Genomic DNA, 24,347 nt, shown 5'->3' with positions numbered 1-24,347 from the left:
AATGGGGATTTAATGCGAAATGTATAGTTTCTGTTTGGAGTGATGGAAAAGTTTTGGAAATGAATGGTGGACATGGTAGCACAATGTGAATGTAATTAATACCACTGAATTGTATGCTTGAGAGTGGTTAAAATGAGAAACTTATGTTTTATGTTACCACAATAAAAATACAAAAAACTAAAAAATATACATACATATATACATATATATGTTTGTATGTGTGATATAAAAATGTTCAAAGTAAATTAGTTTGACTCAGTCTTCTTATCTAGTAGATTACCTAATTGGGCAAGAATCAGGAGGTAATATTAAAAAGGAATCAAACTACACCTTTAAGCAATAAATAACGAGGAGATTAACACTTTCAGAAAACAAATTCAAACAGATATAAAATTTTAAATGCTGGTTGTGATGGGAATGGATATCAATTCTAAAGGAAAACCACAATTTTAACTTTTATGTTCATTTTAATCATATTTTCCTAAGAAAGTCACAGTAACCTTTCCAGACAAGAACTTTTACCAGCTATAAGTAAAGTGGGGAAAGTTACACCACTTTTTTATAAGGGCATATCTGAGAAAAATTAATTAAACTATTTGAAATAAATTAAATTTAAGCAAATTGGAAACTATTCCAATTATTTTAAGTAAAATTAATGATAAATTTTGGAAGAGCAAAAACATTAAGGCAAGAACCTCAAAAACTATTCAGAAGGAGTGGACCATCTAAATATAAAAATGAAAAATCTAATAGCAGGAAAAAAATGTAAAGTAAATGCATGGTGAATTAGTCTTTTATTTGCCCTACATAGTTCCCTAGAACTTTCGTGTATGTCCTGTCCAAATTCAAGAAGCACAGGGCACAATAGGGGCATCACCAGAAATTTATTTTAGTTATATAATAGCATAAGTTATATCTATAAAATAAATATAATTTGTAAAATATATAAATTATAAGTATAATAAACTACATATACATGTATAATGAATTACATGTACATATAAACTACACAGACATTTCCAATTTTATAAATTATATTTATTTATAAGTGAAGGTTAATCTGACTAAAAAGTCACATGATATATAACTGCTGGTCTGTGTGAATTTCATTTTACTTATAATATGCAACACAGCCTTTTTAGATTCTTTCTCCAAAAGTAAGAAAAGATCTAACGACAGTATGGTGACTATAGAGGTTATAGATAAAACAATGTCAATTTATTTTAAAAGACAATTTAGAGCAACATAACTGTCAAAATATTTCTGGGTTGAGCTACAAAGACTAGAAAAACCCTAGCTCAAAGCAAAAACTAATTCTGCTGATCCTTTCTGCCACTCAAATTTGTTAAATTATAGTCCTTTAGCTTGGTTTATTTTGCTTATTTTAAGTTGAAGGTAATTTATATTATCAGAACTCTTTCCAGAGTATTGAGTCAAAACGTTTCTTAGGTCATTCTGCTCATTTGTAAATTAAACACCTATGTCAATTAACAGGCTTCCGAATATTGTTAAATTTTAGAAAATTAGTATCACTGACTAAGAAAAGCTCTTACCTTGGCTACTTGTGTTACTGCACTAGCTGCTAATGCTGCATTTGCAATATCTTCCAGTTTACTTCTTGAAATAGCGGATATAAAATTTAAATAATAGGATTCATAGAGCTGATTTCGAAGATCCTATAAATACAATAAAAACTTCATTCTTATGGGACAGTATAATAAAAGGAGGCGGCAAATAAAATGCTTTGGATAATATAACAGCAAGGTTTAGGAGGATAAGATATATATTTTTAAAACAGGAATATAAATAACAACCAACGCAGTAGCTTTAGAGAACAAAGTTATGAAGAAATACGGATTATCTGTTAACTAAAGGTAACAAATATACCTTCATAATTAGTTAGGAATTTTAATTATATTATCAACAAAATCTCATTAGCCATGTTATAGCTCAACACTGCTCTGAAATAAGATTTCTACATTATTTTTAAAAGATCCAAAAATGGCACTTTCATGTGGTAAAATGTCTGCTTGTTTGCATAGTGTTTGGCACAAACTATCTTCCACTGCTCTGGTTATGTGATGACACAACAACTGCAAAAATGAATTACTTCATTCACTGCACAAAGAAATGTTACATAATTCAGAAATTAATAATTCTAAAAGTATTTCTTCAAAGTCATCCAAAATCAGTGAAATTCACCATAGTGAATGACCCAGTTATATAAATTCTTACATTGAGTTTAACCACCTCTAGGCAAATAGTTATCTAAATAAATAAATTAACTCAAATCTAACATATCAATTTTAACAGGTACCATTAAGTACCACTAAAGAAGAATTAATGCTGTCAATTAATTTTATGACACACTATCAATTTTAAGATTCATCTGATTTTCAGAGATGTTAAAATGTGTGAAGCTGAGGAGCCTTCATGAGTAAGGTGGCTGAGCAGGATGGCAGCTTAACAAAGTCAGGAGATTGGTTATGTACAGAAAACTAAGCAAATAAGTAAAAATATCGAGGATAATGGAGCCATGTTTCTCATTATAAGAGAAAGGAGTTACAAATGTGTAAAGGGAAAAGCAAGAATGAGCCCTGTGTTGTTGAACTTGAAACTGGAATTGGAAGTAAAAATATATACCTACATACATATACATGTATATATGGGTGGGGGAGAGAAAGAGAAATAGAGAAAGAGAAAGAGAGAGAAAGAAAGAGAGATGAAAGAGAGAGAGAAGGAGAGTGAGAGAGAGATGGATGGAGGGAGAGAGAGAGAAATAGGGAAGAGACAGGGAGAGTTACAGAAATAAATACAGATATAAAAGTGTGTATATGTATGCACATACATCTATTTCCTAGCACTGTTCATTGAGAGAACCTGGGAATGGTGAGATTTACTAGCAATGTGTACACCTAATTTCCATACTCTGATTTTTAAATACCATTCTCTATAAAAAGCAACCAAGACTCCTTAGAAAAATGGCTAGTTGCTGGGTGGGTAAGAAAATAAAGATGACAATGGAATAGCTTCTTGTGCCATCAAGCAAGGAAGGTGTCAAAAATGATGGAGACATTTCAAAAGCATACAGAAGATAACCAGAACCTGCTCTCACTAGGCCAATCTGGGACAATTTGAGTTTCAGATAAATGTTAGTGATATATCTCACCAAATAAATAGGAATCTATGAGTCTACACTGACATAAATAAATGAATCAATAAGTGGAGAAAAGAGAAAGTAAAATGCCAATAATAAATACAGAAAATATAATGAAATGAGAAAATCAGCATGTGGCAATATTCACAGTAATAATACAGGCAAGAAACAATAATGAGTATTAATTGTTACTATGGTGGTCAGAGTTGGATGAGCAGATATTTTCATAATTTCAAAGTACCTCTCCATGAAACACTAATTACACATAAAAGGAAAAAGAGAAACTTTAAGTGTGCAAACCTGGCAGATACCATCTTATTCAAACAATTAAATTACCATCACCAGTGGTGGGACAAATTGACATAGTATGTCACCTGATGCGACTGAAAAGAGCATAGCATCACTTCTGCTAAAAATGAATAATCTGAATGCAACCATATGAAATTACCAGACAAACTCAAATAAAAATAAATGCCCTGAATCTTCAGAACAGTAAAGTGATGAAGGTCAAGGAATGACTTAGGACTGAAGGGGAAGGAAGAGACAGGAGAACTAAGTGCATTGCCTAATCCTGGACTGGATCCTTTTCCTATACAGAATGTGATTGGAACAGCTGGCGGAACTTGAAAGGGGGTTCTAGGTGAAGGGTATATGGAAGGTCTCTACTGCTATTGCAACATTTCTTTAAGTGTGAAATCATTTCAAAATAAAAAAATATTTTTATGATGATGTGATTTAAAAAGGAGGGTTAAATGTGAATGGATTAAAGAATCCAATTAAAAGGCAGAGATGATTAGGCAGGACACAAAAAATAAGATCTAACATATGGTGCCTACAGGAGACATGCTTTAGATTCAAAGATACAAACAGATTCAAAGAAAAAGGTTGGAAAAGAGATACCATGCAAACATCAACCAAAGGAAGCTAGAGTGGCTATATTGGTATCAGATAAAATAGTCTTTAAAAGAAAAAAATGTTATTAAAGTGGGACATTTTATAATGATAAAAGGATTGACTGATCAGGAAGATACAATAATTAAAAACATATAAAAACACTTATGTACCAAACAACACAGCACCAAAATACATGAAGCAAAAACTGATAGAAATGAAGGAAGAAATACATAATTCAATAAAAATAGTTGGAGACTTCAATATTCCACTTTCAATAACAGAGAACTAGAAAGACTATCAATCAGGAAATAGAAAACTTGAACAACACTATAAATCAACCAGACCTAACAACAGGAGACTACACGTTTTCCTCAAGTGCACATGAAACATTCTCCAAGAGCGATCATATGCTAAACTATAAAAAAAGAAAAACCTAAATACATTTAAAATATTGAAATGATACATGTATGCTCTCCGACTACAATGGAATGAAATTAAATCTCAATAACAGAAGGAAATATGGGAAACTCACAAATATGTGGAAATTAAACAAGGCATACCTAAATAACAAAAAAGGGTCAAAGAAGAAATCACAAAGGAAATTAACAAATATATGGATGAATATGAAGCCATGACAACCCAGAACTTATGGAATGCAGTTAAGATAGTACTTAAGAGAGCAATTTATAGCTGCAAATCCCTATATCAAAAAAAGAAGAAAAATCTCAAACCAATAACCTAACATATCACCTTGAGACATTAGAAGGAAAGAGCAAACTAAACCTAAGGCAAACAGGAAGAAGAAAATAAAAAAGACTACAGCAGAAATTAATGAAATAGAGGACACAAAAATAGGGAAAAATCAATGAAACCAAAAGTTGGTTCTTGGGGGAAAAAAAAACAAAAAACAATATTGACAAACCTTTAGCTAGACTGACCAAGAAAAAAGAAAGAGGACTCAAATTATTACACTCAGAATTGAAAGAGGGATATCTCTACTGACCCTACACTATGAACAACTGTATGTTATTAGGTAACTTAGATGAAATGGACAAACTTCTAGAAAGACAGAAACTACCAAAACTTACTCAAGAAGAAACAGAAAATCTGAATACACATATTACAAGTAGAGGTTGCATGAATAATGAAAAAACAAACAAACAAAAACTATTCACAAAGAAAAGCCCAGGCCAGATGGCTTTACAGCTTAATTCTATCAAGCATTTAAAGAAGAATTAGTACTAATCCTTCATAAACTCTTTGAAACACAGAGGAACACTTTTCAACTCATTCTATGAGGTATTATTACCTTTATACCAAAAACAGACAAAGACATCACAAGAAAACTACAGTCCAGTATCTCTTACGAATACAGACATAAAATTCCTGAATGCAATATTAGCAAATCAAATCCATCAACATACATACAAGAATTATACATCATGACCAAATGGGCTTTATCCCAGGAATGCAAACATTGTTTTAACATCTGAAAATCAACTAATGTAATACACCAAATCAAGAGTATAAAACAAAAACTACAGGATCATCTTGACAGATGCAGAAAAGGCATCTGACAAGATCCAATACTCTTTCATGGCTAAAACATTCCACAAAGGAGAAACTGAAGGGAACTTCCGCAACCTGATAGACAGCATCTATGAAAACCTATGGCTAACATTTGTTCTTTAAAAAAGGACAATTTCCCTCTTCCGTTTAAGATCAGAAATAAGACAGGGATAGCTGTTCTCATCACTTCTATTCAACATTGTACTAGAGGTTTTAGCCCATGAAATAAAAATAATCTAGACCAGAAAGGAAGAAGTAAAACTATATTTGCAGATGACATGATCTTGCATATAGAAAACCCTAAAGATCCACTAAAAGACTATCAGAATTAATATACAAGTTCAGCAAGGTAGCAGGATATAAGACAATATACAAAAATCAATTGTATTTCTACACAATTGCAATGAACAAGCCTGAAAATGAAATTAAGAAAACAACTCCATTTATGATAGCATAAAAAAGAATAAAATTCTTAGGAATAAATTTAACACAAGAAGTTAAAACTCATACTCTAAGAACTAGAAAATATTGTTGAAAGAAATTAAAGATCTAAATAAACAGAAGACATCCCATATTCATAGATCAGAAGACTTAACAATAAAACTATTAGAAAAATACATAAGGATTTAGCAACGGTTTCTTAGATATAACAACAAAGGCACAAGCAAAAAAAGGGAAAAATAGGTAACTGAACCTTATCAAAATTAAAAAATATTTGTGATTTAAAGACACCGTCAAGAAAGTGAAAGACAAACCTACAAAGGTAGGAGAAAATATTTGCAAATCACGTATCTGAAAAAGAGCTAGTATCAAGAATACATGAAGACCTCTTAGAACTCAATAATAAAGAGAAATAACACAAATAAATAATGGGTAAAGGATCTGAACAGACATTTCTCCAAAAAAGATGTACAAATGGCAAATAAGCACATGAAAAGATACTTAACATCATTAGTCATCAAGAAAATGTAAATCATAACCACAATGATATACCACTTTACATCCACTAGGATTGCTGTCATCAAAAAAGTCAAATTTTAACAAGTGTTGATAGGATGCAGAGATATCAGAACCCCCATACATTGCTGGTGGGACTGTAAAATGGAAAACAGTCTGGCAGTTCCTCAAAAACTTAAATATAGATTTACATTTGACGCTGTAATAACACTCCTAGCTATGTACCCAAGGGAAATGAAAATACATGTTCATTCAAAGACTTGTACACAAATGTTCATAGCAGCATTATTCGTAATAGCCAAAGGCAGAAACAGCTCAGATGTCCAACATTGGATAAACAGATAAACAAAATGTGGAATATCCATAAAAGAATATTATTTGGCCATAAAAAGGAATGAACTAATACATGCTACAACATGGGTAAACCTTTAAAAAAATTATGCTAACTAAAAGAAGCCTGGCACAAAGACAACATATTCTGTGATTCCATTCATATGAAATACACAGAATAGACAAATATATAGAAAGTACACTAGTTCTTGGGAGTATGGGAAGGTTAGAACATCTTATCTAAAGGGCATGGATTTCTTTTGAGGTGATGAAAATGTTCTAAAATTGATTGTAATCATGGTTATGCAAGTCAGTGGAATTTATGCAGATATGCAGAGTAAAACAGGAAGCTGAATAACATTAAGCTACATAGGATATAAAATATGTGCTCTTCATTCACAATCTAAATAGCAATTTTATTCAACAGTCAATAATAAATCAAGGAACTTGTGACTTTTGGTAAACCCTGTTAGCTGCCTATCCAATAACCATTCTTCCTCTTTTCCTGGCTAAAAGAATAGAGACTTTGCTTGGGGTAACAATGCCCTCTGCTAAACATTAACTTTCTCAGCCTCCCTCGCAGTTAATTCCACCCAGTGAGACATAAATGGAAGTATTCTGGGAGTTTCTGGGAAAGCTATAGTTTTCCTAATAAAAAGAAACAGGACTAGAACAGTCTATTCCCTCTTTCTTTCTGCCTTGAACATATACATAGTGCCCACTGCATCCATGAAGCAGACAATGAAGACCAACAAACTAAAGATAAAAGGAACCTGGGTCATTAATGGCATTAAAGAGCTACTGCCCCGGCTTGGACCTCCTACTCCCAGGCTTCCTATTATTTCAGAAAAATAAAATGCTATTTTTAAAGAAAATAGTAGATTATCTGTTTTTCAGAGTCAGGCTCAGTCTTAACTGATCTAATACTTCCTCAGCCCCAAATTTTTAAATTTTTAAGGCTATTTAAAATTTGAAGATCATCTCAAAAATCAAAATGGGAAAGTGGGTAAGGTAATTTCTGATTCTTAACAACACTGGACATCTTAAGGTTGTTTTTTTTTAAACATGTTTTCAAATTCAAGGGCTGGAAAAAAAAAAAACAAAAAAAAAAAAACTCAATACCTGACACATTCTGTCAATATTTTCTTCAGTTGGCATTACAAAGTACACTGCAGGAACATCTGGAATAGGATCTCGATCAGAGTGCAAAAGCCTATAAGACATAAAGAACAGAAGAAACTTTCTTCTTACTTATCTAAAAAGAGTTTATAACAGCATTTCTCAAACCGGAAGTTCATCAGCTCAAGGACAGTGACCAGTGCTCTAAAAGCTCTTGTTAATTTTTAATTAATTACAGTTAGTTAACACAGCTTTCTCCTTTCTTATCAGTGTTAATATTATTTATTAGTAAGATCCTAATATTTCTTAGCCTTTACCTGCTCCACTCCACTCCATGTGCCTTATGCTCTAACACATATTAGGGTCAGACATTCTCTTCTTCCAACATTCTCCCTGACTGAGAACTAAAGTAGATTCAAAATCAATTCTATTCCTATTTTTCATAGAAACACCAGGTGGGTGAGGGGAGATAATGCAGCTTTCACAGAGAGGGAAAACAGAAAGCTGTAGCAGCCTTTCTTGGAATGAAAAAATTTAATCATAGATGAAATCAAATATATATTTTAAATGAAAGATGCATGCATACTTCCTTAAAACTTAGAGACAATCTATTTTTATGTATTTATTCGTCATAAGAGAACACACAAAAGATCACATGATATTTTTCTCTTTTTAAAATTCAGGGAATATTTTTATTCATATATCTCATTATCACCATTTTGTAGTCTGGAAACGTAATTATCGTTTCCTAAAAATCAGCCTAATCCAGCTTGCAGGGTATAAAGTTATCAATGCAGTAATCTCCAGCTAATAGGGAAAAGGAGTCAGAGACAAGTTGCACAGGAGTTCACCACTGTAGTTGTGTAACCTTTCCAAACTTTGGTAGCAAGAGCAACAGGTAGGGAGAGGTTCTATGACTCTCTAACTGGCAACCTGTCATCCCTTAAGGAATTATAGAGTTAGACTTCACTTCTGTTAGTCACTGTTACTGAACTATTACAGTTCAGTAGACAAACAGCACAGAATGAGTGGTTAAGCAATTTGGTAATGGTTCTGCTATTAACTAGCTGTATAATCTTGGGACAATCACTTAAGCCCACTAAACTTTGTCTTTTCATTAGTAAAAGAAAGGAGTTAAACACTTATAAAGATGCCAGTAGCAATCTATGCTTATTAATAAAACCACTTTTTCCAAAGATGGCAACAAGCTAAACTTCAGTACAGTCCACATGAATTAACACATTACCAACAGAAAATATGTGTTTTAAATCTGACATAAAATGAAAACATAAAATGAAAACAAAAAACTTGTCAAAAACCATAATACATTGAATCTAATAATGTTAAAACTTATTACTTTATATACCACTGAAAGAAAAATACTGCCAAACTATGACATGCCATCAAATGTAAGACAGATCCTAATTTCAGATATGTAAAAAAGCAAATTTTTGAATTGATGCAATATAACATTCTATTAGCTGTAAATAAATATTCATCAAACTAGATTCTGATATGTTACACACTGAAAATTAGATATGCTCCCTCTCCAAATGTTCTACTAGGCAATTCTACTTCCTCTAAGCAACTGCATAAAGTAATGCAATTCATTTTATTTTTAACGTATCAGAAGCAATATAATCAAACAAAATAAGTAAGAAGACAAAGTAGATCGCTAAGGTGATTACTTTAACAGTCCTTACTTCATAGTCACTTGTATTTTTCATATTAGTGATAAACTAATTTAGATATTCCTTTAAAAATGTGTATTTAAATTAAAGGTATACAAATTTTTTAGAGCTGGGGAAAACCTTATGATTACCAGTTCTTTTCCTTCAAATAGAGGGCAAACCAATTCTGTAGGAAAAGTCACAGAGAGAGAAAATTTAAATTCTGAAGTCATAAAATCTCAGAGTGAGGATATTTTTAACTTCGGAAGTAAAGGGATGAATATATGGGGAAAAGTGTTCTATACTATATAACCTAACCTAACACTACATTTTGCTAATAAATATCCCTTGATCACTTGATTTCAGAGTAGCCAAATAAATCTTTAATAACGTTAATTGAAAATAAATGCCATTATTAAAAATGTGTTAAAACTCACAGATGCAGAGTGATTCCCATGTCTCTCAGCTCCTTCACTGATAGCAGAGGAGAAATTACATCTTGGCCAAATCTGTCATAAATGAGCACCTATTTTAAAAAAATCATGTGTTCTGAAAATATCATTATTAGTGAAAAGCCAATAGCGAAGGCAGAGTAAGGGAATGCTGAAGTAAATTTTTATTTTAATAAATCACACATACTGAATTCTTACCCTTATCTCAATATTTTCCATCATTATTTACCAAAATGTATATCCATGCAGTAATGAATTCTTAAAACCAGTACTACTTAGGCTAAAATAAATCAATAATTACAGAAATTTCTTCTTATAAAATATTTTTCCAAGTTAAAAAAAAATTACATTATAAGACTTCATCTTAAGCGATAATAAAGAACTTTGAACATACAACAAACTCAGATACACTCCCACAACTTCTTTTTTTTCAGTTCATAAATATCCTTTACAAAAACAGAGTAAAAAAAATAACCACTTTCGAGACTAATAAGTAACAAGCTCCATAACTATAAAGTTTTATAATTAGAGCATCTCAGATTAATAAAATACTTCTTTTAAAAATTAAGTCCATAGAGTATTCGAAAGCCTTATTATATCAAATCATACCTCATACTCTAAAAGGATTAAAATTGATACCTTTGAGGAATCATGAGAACTCCAACAGGATCTTCTAACCCAAAGTTAGTTTCAGAGTTAAGACAAACAAAAGAGGCTATTCAACTAATAATTTTTTTTTTCACAACTACCTCAATAATTCTTTATGGAATAAGAAAATGGTATTGAGAGAGGTTGTCATGAGGACCCGGTTTTCTTGAATGCCCAGGATTTCCTTTAGAGAAGCTAAAAAGTCTTCCTGCTCCTGCTTTAAGAGGTTAGATGTTGTATCTCAAAAATCTTGCCTCTTAAAATTTCAATATATCTGTACTGTAAGTCTTGTGATATAAAAGTAATCAGTCCAGAAAGTATCTGACACAAATCCATACCCAAGAAATTCTCAAGCTACTTAATTCAAAGACTCAATACAGGCTTTCAGAAACAAGTATAATTTACGGCAAGAAGATGACCACAAAGAAACAGCTGAGTAAGGGAGAAATTAGGGGGCCTCTGAAACTCAAACTGTGATTTCAATACAGATAACTTTAACTACCTTTAGAATTAACACAGAGGCCTTATAAGGATTCATGAGAGTTTTAAAAACACCCCAAATTCTAAACAAGTTGACTTGGTCTTAGTTCTTAAGAAGACAGAAATGTACAATTATTGTAAACTAATAAAGTTTAAATCTAATCAATTGTATTATCTCTTTGAAAGCAGAGATAGAGTCAACATGAAGTTTAGAATGAAGGAGCCCAAAGAATAGAAATGTTTAAAGGTGTTCTAGGATTTCTCAAAGGGGAATGTCTATGGATCGCTTCCTGGTCCAATGAACAGTTTTACTGAGTTTTTTTAACCTCATAAATTAATAAATTGGCATTCTGGTTTATAGATCTCTCTCTTATGAGTTAGTTAAAATGGACCAGCCCTGCTGAGTCTGACTAAGTCTGAGCAAACTTGCAAGATTCAAAGTCTGGACTTGGAAAGCTAAGGACGACTAAACCATCAACCAAGGTAGAGTTACCAGTGAGACCTCACCAAAGAGAAGAGCTGGATTCCCTAAATGAACATTACTATCTCATCACTGGTCTCACTCCACAAAATGTTTATCAAAAAGATTCACCTTAAGATATACCTTGTTAACTAAAAATAAAACATTCTTGAATTAAGACTAGAAGGTGCTACTATATTAACAAGAAATTCCCCCCAGCTACCCCAATAAGGGCTGAGAAAAGGAAATATTCCCCATTAAAATAAACTTCTCTCTTACCTTCCATACTGGTTCTCCAGTGCTGTTTTTAACATGAGGCACATTGAAATTCAACATACGCTTCAAAGCCACTGAAAATTAAAATGATCAAATATTACCTTTGTTTTTTAGGATTTCATTTTTTTCAAATTTCTTATTTACTACCTTAAGACAAAAGCACAAATCAAATCTAGTAAAACTGACTAATCAAATGACTGGACATGTAGAGCCAGTAGTCAAACCTTATAAGACCCTTCTACCAACAGCTAATTGGCATCTGTTTGGGAAATTTCCTAAATTATAACAGGTTATTTGTCTTCAGATGATAAGAGTATAAAACAGGTTCAGGAAGAACCTTTCCTGATTCTCCATACAATTCCACACTAAATTTTAAAAACAGATGCAAAAAAAATTTCTTCAATCATGAACTTGCACTGGCCTCAAAAGATAACTGGCTGTTGATTTATTGTCTGACTAAAAGAATAGATTAAGATCAGTGTTTCTAAAAACAAAACTTATTTATGACGTATTTAATTGGTTCATATACAAAATCTTCATGGAAGAGGTCCATTTTTTAGTTACCAAGGAGTATATTTTACAGCCAATTTATCGTGTCAGATTCACTAAAAAGTTAAATTGCTTAATATTCTATGTTACACAGGAAAAACAAAACACCTGAAACTTTCCCATAGATATGGTGAATAAGCAAGTCCTGCTAAGAAAATATACAAGTTCAAATATCATAGCAACCTTGTCACATATGTTACAGTATTTTGTGGTGTTTGCTGCTCATCTGTTCATGTGTTATAGCAGACTCAGAAATACTTTCTAAGGAAAATCAAAAACCCTTAATAAGCTTCTATGTGAACCTGAGATAGCCAGATATTCAAAGTACGCTAATAAGATGATTTGATTTTTAAAAAGATCATCAAACTTAAAATCTACTTGGTTGATTTTTCCCTCCAAGTCATGGCTCCATCTCTTTTTGATTTTTTAAATTCAAAAAAAAAAAAAAAAAAAAAAAAAATTAGAGCCAGGGGATTGTGGGAAAATGGTGGAATAGAGAGCTCCAGGACTCAGTCCTTCCACCAGAACAACTTTTAACCAGATAGGAACTGTGTGAAACAATAATTTTATTCTTTCCAGAGTCCAAAAGAACACTGAATAGGATCCAGGGAGGAGCAGGAGGAAAAGGCTGATAAATTACAGTAAAGAACAGTAAACTGATACCTCTGCACAGCAGTGCTAGTGCTCATCTACCACTCTTGAAGGCAGGCTGCTGTGGGGTCTCCCCCCTGGATAGCTCTGGTGACAGAAAGGGACATAAAAATCTTCTTCCCCAAGACCAGGGGTGGGCATGGCTGATCACAGCTTTTGATTAGACTTCAGATTGCTGGGGGCCCAGCTGGGAGGATGGTCACTGTTTCGACCTGCCCCAGACAAAGGCAGTGGTGGCCATTGTTTCAGCCCAAGGCCTGCCTTGGTCAGGAACCAGGGCAGATAAGAACACTATGCTTCCTCAGAGCTTAGGGAGACCATTGGTTGGAGGGCTGCATTTGCTGGGCAGCCAAGAGAGCTCAGCTTTGGCAAGCCATGAAAGGGGGTCTTGGCTCTCTTCCTGATTTCCTTCCCAGGGCACTTTGGAGCTGAGCTGGCACCCACCTTGTGGGTCCTTGGCCTTGTTTCAGCTGGTAAAGATTGACTTGGAAAAGTCATTTCTGGCATGTCTGTGCTCTGAGAATCTGACCTCCATGCAAAAGCAGCTTGAAGGAGTGTAAGAAACCACAGAGGGGGACAATTTGGGACAAAGGCTTGCTGGTTTCAAACACCTGGGAAAGGGAGGTCTGTCTCCTGGGAAACATAAAGAAGACAACCAAACTCTTATAAACAGGGGAAGTCTGAAACTTCTAACAAGCGAAACCCCAGGACAAGACACAGACCCAGACAGGGAAAACCCTGCATGCTGAGATCAAAGAAAGAGATGTTTATTTGGTGCAAATCTATATTTTCTGTAGCATACTAAATAATTTAACTTGTACAGTTTATTTAAACACCCTAATTACATGGAATTTTGAATAGGTAGTGAGACCTGGTTGGTTTGTACAGGTTAGTGTGAAACCCCAATACATCCCAAAGTAACTTGGGTAGAGAGTAAAAATGTATTTACAAAGCCACCATGAAGGAGTGGGGAAAAATGCAGAAATATTAAACTTCCCCACTTGGGGAATTATTGATATTCTCATTAAGCACTGGGGGACTACCAATTTACAAGGCCGAGCCATCAATCTTGGGGCTTGCCCTTATAAAGCTTGTTACTGCAAAAGAGAGGCTAAGCTTACTTATAACTGTGCCTAAAAGTCACCCCCAGAGAACCTCTTTTGATACTCAGATGTGGCCTCTCTCTCTAAGCCCAGTCAGCAGGTAAACTCACTACTCTCCCCACTATGTGGGAAATGACTCCCAGGGGTATAAATCTCCCTGGCAACATGGGACATGACTCCCAGGGATGAGCCTGAACCCGGCATCATGGGATTGAGAAAGTCTTCTTGACCAAAAGGGGGAAGAGAAATGAAACAAAATAAAGCTTCAGTGGCTGAGAGATTTCAAATGGAGTTGAGAGGTCATTCTGGAAGTTATTCTTATGCACTGTATAGATATCCCTTTTTAGTTTTTAGTTTATTGGAATAACTAGAGGGAAATACCTGAAACTGCTGAACTGCAAGCCAGTAGCCTTAATTCTTGAAGACAACTGTATAACTATGTAGCTTACATGGTGTGACTGTGTGATTGTGAAAACCTTGTGGCTCACAAAAAATTTGGGGGCAACAAAAATTAAATGAAAATATGGGGAATGGGATGTTTTGGGTGTTTTTCTTTATCTGTATTTTTATTCTTATTTTTAATTTTTTTTTGGAGTAAAGAAAAATGTTCAAAATTGTGGTGATGAATGCACAACTATATGATAGTATTGTGAACAAATGATTGTACTCTGTGGATGACTGTAGTGTATGTGAATATATCTGAACAAAACTGAATTGAAAAAAAAATTTAAAAACCTGCATGCTGTGTTCGCGTCAGGCAGATCCTACTGAAAGGATAGTTGAAGCTTAAGAAAATCTCTTCTCATCAGGTGGTTACAAAATCAAGAAACAGACATCTCAGGGAATAAATTTCAGAGTTAAAATTTTAAAATATTAAAATGTACAGTGTGCAACAAGAGTATAAGAAAAATAAAGAAACTGGAAATGATGGCCCATCCAATGGAAGAGGATAAAAATGCAGTGAACACCAATGAAGAAGCCCAGAATGTGGACATACCTAACAAAGCCTTAATCTTAAAAATGCTCAATGAGGTGAAGGGAAATACAGAGAAAACAATGAAAGGATATCAGGAAAACAATGAATGAGTAATGTAAGAATCTCAGTAAAGAGAAAGAAATTTGAAAAAGGAACCAAACACTGTGAACAACTGTACATTTTGAATGATTGTACGGTATGTGAATATATTTCAATAAAATTACATTAAAAAAAAAAAAAAAAAAAGGGAACCAAACAGAAGTACTAGAGTTGAAGACCACAATATCTGAAATGAAAAATTCCCAGGGTGTTTCTATAGCAGACTGGAGTTGGCAGAAGAAAGAATCAGTGAACTTGAAGAGAAGACATTGGAAAGAAGTTAGGCTGAGGAGCAGAAAGAAACAAGAATTATAAAAAGTGAAAACAGGCTAAGATATGTCTGGGACACCATCAAGCATACCAACATATGTATTATGGGAGTCCCAAAAAGAGAAGAAAGGGAGCAAGGGGCAGAAGGTATATTCAAAGAAATAATGACAGAGAACTTCCCAAACTTACCGAAAGACATGAATATACACATTCAAGAAGACCAGGGAACAACAAACAGGATAAACCCAAAGAAAAATACAGCCTGTCATACACTGATCACACTAGTGAATGCAAAGGGCAAGGAGAAAGTTCTGAAAGCTGCAAGAGAAAAGTAAAATGTTATGTACAAGGGAGTTTCAATTAGTGAGTGCCTATTTCTCCTCAGAAATTATGTAGGCAAAAAGACAGTGGGGTGGAAATACTTAAAGTGCTGAAAGAAAACAAATAACAACCAAGAATTTTATATCCAGTGACACTTGCTTTCAAAAATGAGGGAGAAAAAAAAATGAGGGAGAGAGTAAGACATTCCCAGAAAAACCAGAGCTGAGGGAGTTCATCACCACTAGATCAGCCCTAAAAGCAATGCTAAAGGGAAGGAAAGGACACTAGACAGTGGTTCAAAGCAGCATAAAGAAAAAAATGACCTAAAGAAAAGGTAATGATTTGGGTAATTATAAATGCCAGCATTATAGCTGTGTACTTTTTGGTATGTAACTCCACTTCTTACTTCTATAGGTGGTAAAACGCAAATGCATAAAAAGTAATGATAAATCCATAGTTTTGGAAATTCAATATACAAAGATACATGCAACCAGCACGTGCGTGCGCGCACACACAGAGACAGATAGGGAGAAAGAGAGGCACAGGAAAAATATACATGTATGCTACTGAAGATTAATTGGTATCAAAACAAGTGATTGTTACTTAGGATGTTAAATTTTAAACCCTGGTATCCACAAGGAAAACAGATGAAAAACATACCAAGATAGAAAAGAGAAGGCACTCAATAAAGTACAACACAAAAAATCAAATAAACATAAAAGTAGCCATTAATGGAAGAACTGAGGGACAACAAAGGTATAAAACATACAAGGCTGAATAGCAAAATGGCAGAACAAAGTCCTGCCTTACCAGGAGTGACTTTAAATGTAAATGGATTAAACTTTCCAGTAAAAAGGCAGAGCACCAATACATATGAAGCAAATATTGAAAATGTGAAAGAAGAAATTGGCAGTTCTATAATAATAGTAGAAGACATTAATACACCACTTTCAATAATGGATAAAACATCTAGCCTGAAAGTCAATAAGGAAATACAGGATTGGAAAGATACTCTAAACCAACTAGAAGTATCAGACATAAATAGAACACTTCACCCAACCAAAACAGAATACACAGAAAGAGAATACACATTCTTCTCAAGTATACACAGATCATGTTCCAGGATAGACCATGTGTTAGGACAACAAAACAAGTCTCAAGAAATTCAAAAGTACTGAAATCATACAATGCATATTCTCTGACCATAAAGGAAGGAAGCTAGAAATCAATAACTGAGGAAGAAATAGAATATTCTCAACTATGTGGAAATTAAACAACATATTCTTAAAGAATCAATGGGTTAAAGAGGATAACAGAAGTTAGAACAGGAAATATCTTGAGGCGAATGAAAATGAAAATACTTCATAACAAAATTTATGGGATGAAGCAAAGGCAGTGCTGAGACGGAAATTTATAGCCTTAAATGCATATATTCTAGTTTGCAAATGCTGCGGAATGCAAAACACCAGAGATGGATTGGCTTCACTGGAGGATGGCCAATGGCGTCCAGAAAACCTCTGTTAGCTGGGAAGTCACGTGGCTGGTGTCTGCTCCAAAGTTCTGGTTTCAAAATGGCTTTCTCCCAGAACATTCCTCTCTAGCAAGCTTGCTCCTCTTCAAAACGTCACTCACAGCTGCACTGAGTTCCTTCTGTTATGTCAGCTCATTTACATGGCTCCACTGATCAACTTAAACTCACCCTAGATGGGTGGAGCAACACCTCCATGGAAATTATCCAGTCAGAGTCATCACCCACAGCTGGGTGGGGTGCATTCCAAAGAAACACTCAAAGAATTACAATCTGATCAACCCTGATAACGTCTGCCTATACAAGATTACATCAAAGAAAATGGCATTTGGGGGACATAATATATTCGAACTGGCACAGCATAATTACAAAAGAAGAAAGACTTCAAATTAGAGACCCAACCTCAAAATTGGAAGAAGCAGAAAAAGAGCAAACTAAACCCAAAGCAAGCAGAAGGAAGGAAATAACAGATTAGAGTGGAGATAAATGAAGAGATATTTAGAAAAACAAAAAACAATAGCAATAATCAACACAACTGAAAACTGTTCTTTGAAAGGATCAATAAAGTTGACAAACCTTTACCTAGAGAGAAAAAAAAAAGATACAAATAAGGAAAATAAAAAAATTAAAAAAAAAATACCTACACTGACTCAAGAAGATACAGAAGATCTCAACAAAACAATTATTAACAAACAGACTCCCAACAAAAACCTCTCAACAAAGAATGCTGGCTTCACAGGGGAATTCCACCAAACAATACAAGGACATTTAACTCCAATTCTGCTCAAATTCTGAGGAGAGACCACCTCTAATTCATTCTATGAGATCAACATCACCCTCATACCTAAGCCAGATAAAGATACCATAAGAATAGAAAATTACTGACCAATATCTATTATAAATATAGATTCAAAAATCCTCAACAAAATACTAGCAAACTGAATCCAACAGCATATTAAAAGAATTAAACACCATGATTAAGTGGGATTTATCCCAGTATGCAAAGGTGGTTCAACATTAAGAAAATCAATTAATGTAATAGAACACATTAATTCAATGAAGGAAAAAAATCCCACAGGATCATCTCATTTGATGCAGAAAAGGAATTAGACAAAATCCAGCACCCCTTCTTGATAAAAACACTTAGAACACAAAGAAAAGAAGGAAACTCTCTCAATAAAGCACAGTATATGAAAATAAAGGGCATATATGAAAATCACACAGTTAATATCCTACTTAATAGTGAAAGACTGAAAGCTTTCACTCTAAAAACAGGAACAAGACAAGGATGCCCACTGTCACCACTGTACTGTAAGTTCTTGCCGGTGCAATTACGCAATAAAAAGAAATAAAAGGCATACAAATCGGAAAGCAAGAAGTGAAACCTTCCCTATTTAAATACGACTCTACATACAGAAAATCCCGAAAATTCTGCAACAAAGCTCCTAGAGCTAATAAATGAATTTAGCAAAGTGGCAGGGTACCAAATGAATACTCAAAAATCAGTAATGCTTCCATACACAAGCAATAAACAACTGGAAGAAGAAATCAAGAAAAAAAATTGATTCCAATAGCAACTAAAAGACTGAAATATCTAGAAATAAATCTAACCAAGGATGTAAACAACTTGGACACAGAAAATTACAAAAACTTGCTAAAACAAATCAAAGAAAACCTGCATAAATGGAAGGACATTTCATGTTCATGGATCAGAAAACTAACATTATTGTCAGTCCTATTCAAAGTGATTTACAGATGCAACACAATCCCAATAAAAATTCCAACAACCTTCTTTCAACAGAAATGAAAGCCAAACATCAACTTATATGGAAGGGAAAGGGGCCCTGAGCAGCTAAAGCCATCTTGAAAAAGAAGAATGAAGTTTGAGTACTGGCACTTCCCAATCTTAAAATTAATTACAAAGCCACAGCAATCAAAACAGACACAGTACTGGCAGAAGGACAGACATACAGACCAAAGAAATCAAGTTGAGAGCTAAGAAATCAACCCTCACATTTATGGCCAACTGATTTTTGATAAGGGGCAAAGACCACTCAATTGGTAAAGAATAGTCTCTTTAACAAACTGTGCTGGGAAAACTGGATCTCCATTTGCAAAAAAAGGAGGACCTCTTACTCTCACACCTTATACAAAAATCAACTCAAAATGGATTAAAGAGATAAATATATGAGCCAGAACTATCAAATTCCTAGAAGAAAATGTACAGAGGTATCTTCAGGACCTTGTATTACACAATGGTTTCTTAGACTTTACACCCAAATCACAAACAACAAAAGAAAAAATAGATAAATGGGACCACATCAAAATTAAAAGCTTTTGTGCAAATGACTTTATCATGAAAGTAAAACAACAACCTTCGCAATGGGAGAAAATATTTGGAGACTACATAACTTATAATGATTTAATATTCAAAATGTATAAAGGAAACTTTCAACTCAACAACAAAAAGACAACCCAATTTTAAAAACGGGCAAAAGATCTGAACAGACATCTCTCCAAAGGAGATATACAAATGGCCAGAAAGCACATGAACAACATCACTAGCTATTAGGGAGGTGCAATCAAAACCACAATGACGGGCAGGGCAAGATGGTGGAATGGTGAGGTGTGGAATCTAGCTACTCTTCTAGTGCAACTGGTAAATAGCCAGGAACTGTCTGGAATAGCCATGTTTTCGGGGGATTCTGTGATGGGTCATGCATCATAAACCAATCTGTAACGGGTGGAATGGGTGGAACAGCTGAAATCACAGCAAAAAACGAAGTTTCCCTGGCCAGGAGGCTGGAGCCATCCCTGAGGCACAGCAGACTGCCTTGGAGCTGGTTCCCCGAAGGAAAAAGAAACAATCTTTGCTGGGAGCAAGGAGGCGGGGCTCAACCCGGACCTATGTGCAGAATTAATTAACAAATTCAGAGTGCTGAATAAAAGCTCCAAGCACAGGTAAACCAGGAGCAGGCTCAAAAGTAGCCTGCGGAATCCCTCCAGTAGAGAGGGCTGACAGCAACAATAAAAAACAGACTTTTGGAGTTGGAGATGTTCAGAATACTGGAAAAGGGCTGGGCTCCAAGAAAAAGGACACATAGAAACAGGTACCAACTCCTGTCTGCAAACCCAGGAAGCTGAGGTCCAGCTCTGAAAACGGTGGGTTTTTTTTTTTCTTTTTTTCCCCCTCTTTTCCTTTCTTGCTCTCCTATTCTTTATCTTTTTACTTTTCAATAACCCATGAGAACTCCTGCTTCAGCACTGCCCCAGGCAAGGGGGTAAAATTAAGAATTAAAGCTGTCTGAGAGTAACTATTCATGTGAAAGAGATAATAGCTTATAAGGCTTATCTTTAAATAGTCCATACTGGAACTGAAAAGGGATTTCTTTTCTTCTTCTTCGAGCTTATCTTTAAATAGTCCATAACGGAAATGAAAAGGGATTTCTTCTCTTCTTCTCCTTCTCCTTCTTCTCCTTCTTCTTTTTTTTTTGAAATAACTATTTGAAGTAGCTCGTTACAGAAACCCTCAGATATCTGCAATTGGACTCAGGACACAGTCAAGGGCGGAGCTAAGACAGGTCTAAGAAACAAAGCAATGAGTCTAGTGGGAGAGACAATTCCCTAAAGGGCATAATGTCCTCAAGAAAACAGGGGGTAGTGCCCAGCTCAAGTCGCAGCCCTCCATCAGAGAACTCAGACCCCACAGGCTGGAAAACAGAAACCAGCATAAGTCAGCCACACCCCTGGCAGGGACAGGACCTGTGGAGAATTAAAGGCACCCGTGGCAAATCTTTACACTGGTGGGGAGCTGTGGCTGACAACAGCCACCTGCTGGACAGGACAGGGAAAGTACAGACTCTAGAGGCTTCACAGGAGGGTCTCATTCTCAGGAAAACTCCACACCCTCCTCCCGAGACCTGGGCCTGTCTGAACTGGGAAAATCTGATTGGGGTTGATCGTATGTGAGGAGACCCTCTCACAAAAAGGTTACATAGAGGTAGGGCAAGAACCAGAACAAAAAAAGGCGAAAAATTCTCATTAGACAGAAGCTATGTTAGAGGTCTAGAATAAGTTGAACTGAATGCCAAAGGACAGAGAACAAAGCCAAGCAAAAGAAAACCCTAGGTAAAAGAGAAAACTAGCTCCAGAATAAACTAAACAAGAAAATCAGATGCCTAGACAGCTAAAAAATAACGAGCCATACCAGGAAACACAAAAGTACAGACCACCCAAAGGAACAAACGAACACTTCAACTGAGACACAGGAATTAAAACAACTAATTACTAATCAAACAAATCTCCTAAATCAATTCAAAAATTAAATCAATTAGCTGACGGAAGACATGGCAAGAGCTGATGATACAAAGATGACACTGGGCAAACATGAGGAACTCGAAAGTCTGAAAAAACAAATGGCAGAACTTACGGGAATGAAAGGCATAAGAGAAGAGATGAAAAAAAAACAATGAGGACTTAAAACACCAGATTTGAAGAGGCAGAAGAAAGGGTAAGTGAAATTGAAGACAGGACATCTGAAATCCTACACACCAAGGAACAGATAGGGAAAAGAATGGAAAAATATGAGCAAGGTCTCAGGGAACTGAATGACTACATGAAGCAAATGAATATACGTGCAATGGGTATCCCAGAAGAAAAGGAAAAAGGGGTAGAAAGAACAGAAGAAATAATCACTGAAAATTTCCCAACTCTTATGAAAGACATAAAATTACAGATTCATGAAGTGCAGTGTACCCCAAACAGAATAGATCCCAAGACACTTACTGATCAGAGTGTCCAATGTCAAAGACAAAGAGAGAATTCTGAAAGCAGCAAGAAAAAAGCAATTCATCAAATACAAGGGAAGCTCGGTAAGACTATATCCAGATTTGTCTGCAGAAACCATGGAGGCAAGAAGGCAGTGGTATGACACATTTCAGATACTGAAAAACTGCCAACCAAGAATTCTATATCCAGCAAAACTGTCTTTCAAAAATGAGGGTGAGACATTCACAGATTTGGGAGTGGGGAGGCTTTCACAGAGGCCTGAACTCTGTACAACCCACCTGGTGTCCTGATCACTTGGAGACATGTGGAAGTTACCAGAATGGGTCTGGAACCCACGTTAGAGATACCAGAAAGCCTGTCCTAGGCACAGGTCGAGAGGCTCCGGTCTCTTTGGCCTTTTCCAGCTGTGTGGAAGTGAGCCTCTCATCAATATCATGGCAGAGTTTTCTTATTAGTAAAATGGGAAAACAGTGTTTCCTCATGGAAACGTTGGGCCCTCAAGGGAGATCAAGTTTGTTAAAGTGCTTTGTAGACAAGAGCACACCATCAGATTTTCCTGTCCATTAAATTTCTATTGATGTGGACATGAAAAAGAGCCCTCTGTCATCTTGGAAGCTACTTTTTCCAAATAAAGAATGAGTCCCAACCAGGAAAAAATGGTTTCTTCTCAAATTATATAGAAGTGCAGATGAGGAAAAGGAGGCTGTGCCAGTTTGAATGTATTATGTCCTCCCAAACATCATTATCTTTGATGTAATCTTGTGTGAGCAGACCTATCAGTGTTAATTAGATTGTAATTCCTTGAGTGTTTCCATGGAGATGTGCCCCACCAAACTGTGGGTGGTGACTCTGATTGGATAATTTCCATGGAGGTGTTGGCCCGCCCATTCAGGGTGGGTTTGAATTAAATTACTGGAGCACTATATAAGATCAGACAGAAGGAGCAAACTGCTGCAGTTTGAGATGAGAGACAGTTTGAAGATGGCCGTTGAAAGCAGACTCTTGCTCTGGAGAAGATGAGAGAGGACAAATACCCCAAGTGCAACTAAGAGTGACATTTTTGAGAAACTGCAGCCTAGAGAGGAACGTCCTGGGGCAAAGCCATTTTGAAACCAGAACTCTACAGAGCAGATGCCAGCCATGTGCCTTCCCAGCTAACAGAGGTTTTCCGGACACCATTGGTCATCCTCCAGTGAAGGTACCCAATTGCTGATGTGTTACCTTGGACACTTTTACGGCCTTAAGACTGTAAGTGTGTAACCAAATAAACCCCCTTTTATAAAAGCCAAAAAAAAAAGAGGGTGAGAACAAAATATTTTCAGATAGACAGACACTAAGAGAGTTTGTGAATAAGTGACCTGTGTTTCAAGAAATACTAAAGGGAGTGCTACAGGCTGATAGGAAAAGACAGGAGAGAGAAGTCTGGAGAAGAGTGTAGAAATGAAGACTATCAGGAACAGTAAAAGGAGACAGAGGGGAAAAAAAAACAGATATGACATATAAACTATAAAAGGCAAAATGGTAGAAGAAAGTAGTCCTTACAGTAATAACACTAAATGTTAATGGATTAAACTCCCCAATAAAAAGATATAGCCTGGGAGAATGGATTAAAAAAAAGCTCCATCTGTACACAGTATATGCAGTCTACAAGAAACTCACCTTAGACACAAGAACAAAAATAGGTTAAATGTTAAAAGTTTGGAAAAAGATATTTCACCCAAACAACAACCATAAAAAAAGGGATGTAGATATTTTAATATCAGACAAATTAGACTATAAATGTAAAACTATTAAAAGAAACAAAGAAGGACACTATATATTAATAAAAGGGACAATTCATCAAGAAAACATAACAATCATAAATATTTATGCATCGGGCAAGAGTGTCCTGAAATACATGAGGCAAACACTGAGAACACTGAAGGGAAGAGTATATACCTCTACAATAATAATTGGAGATTTCAATACACTTCTCTCATCAATGGATAGAACATCCACACAGAGGATCAATAAGGAAACAGAGATGTTTACTTGTATGATAAACAAATTA

The 24,347-nt window shown here is 35.1% G+C and overlaps 1 protein-coding gene across 3 annotated transcripts in view; it reads right to left on the bottom strand.

The window, feature by feature from the left end:
* SCFD1 (sec1 family domain containing 1) overlaps window positions 1–24,347 on the bottom strand; it is a 187,270-nt gene that overhangs the window by 150,988 nt on the left and 11,935 nt on the right. For 2 of the 3 annotated variants that reach the window (XM_037834730.1, XM_037834729.1), the window contains exons 2-5: window positions 12,016–12,086; window positions 10,134–10,222; window positions 8,030–8,120; window positions 1,554–1,676 (exon numbers count right to left, since the gene is read on the bottom strand). In XM_037834730.1, coding sequence (XP_037690658.1) covers window positions 1,554–1,676; window positions 8,030–8,120; window positions 10,134–10,222; window positions 12,016–12,086 — 374 coding nt within the window. The remainder of the gene's footprint in view (window positions 1–1,553; window positions 1,677–8,029; window positions 8,121–10,133; window positions 10,223–12,015; window positions 12,087–24,347) is intronic. The other variant, XM_037834731.1, reaches the window with a different exon arrangement.

The sequence above is a fragment of the Choloepus didactylus genome, chromosome 4 (genome assembly GCF_015220235.1).
Source record: "Choloepus didactylus isolate mChoDid1 chromosome 4, mChoDid1.pri, whole genome shotgun sequence".
Classification (NCBI taxonomy): domain Eukaryota; kingdom Metazoa; phylum Chordata; class Mammalia; order Pilosa; family Megalonychidae; genus Choloepus; species Choloepus didactylus.
Note: the sequence above shows the minus strand (reverse complement) of the source record. Positions and strands in the feature narration are given on the sequence as shown.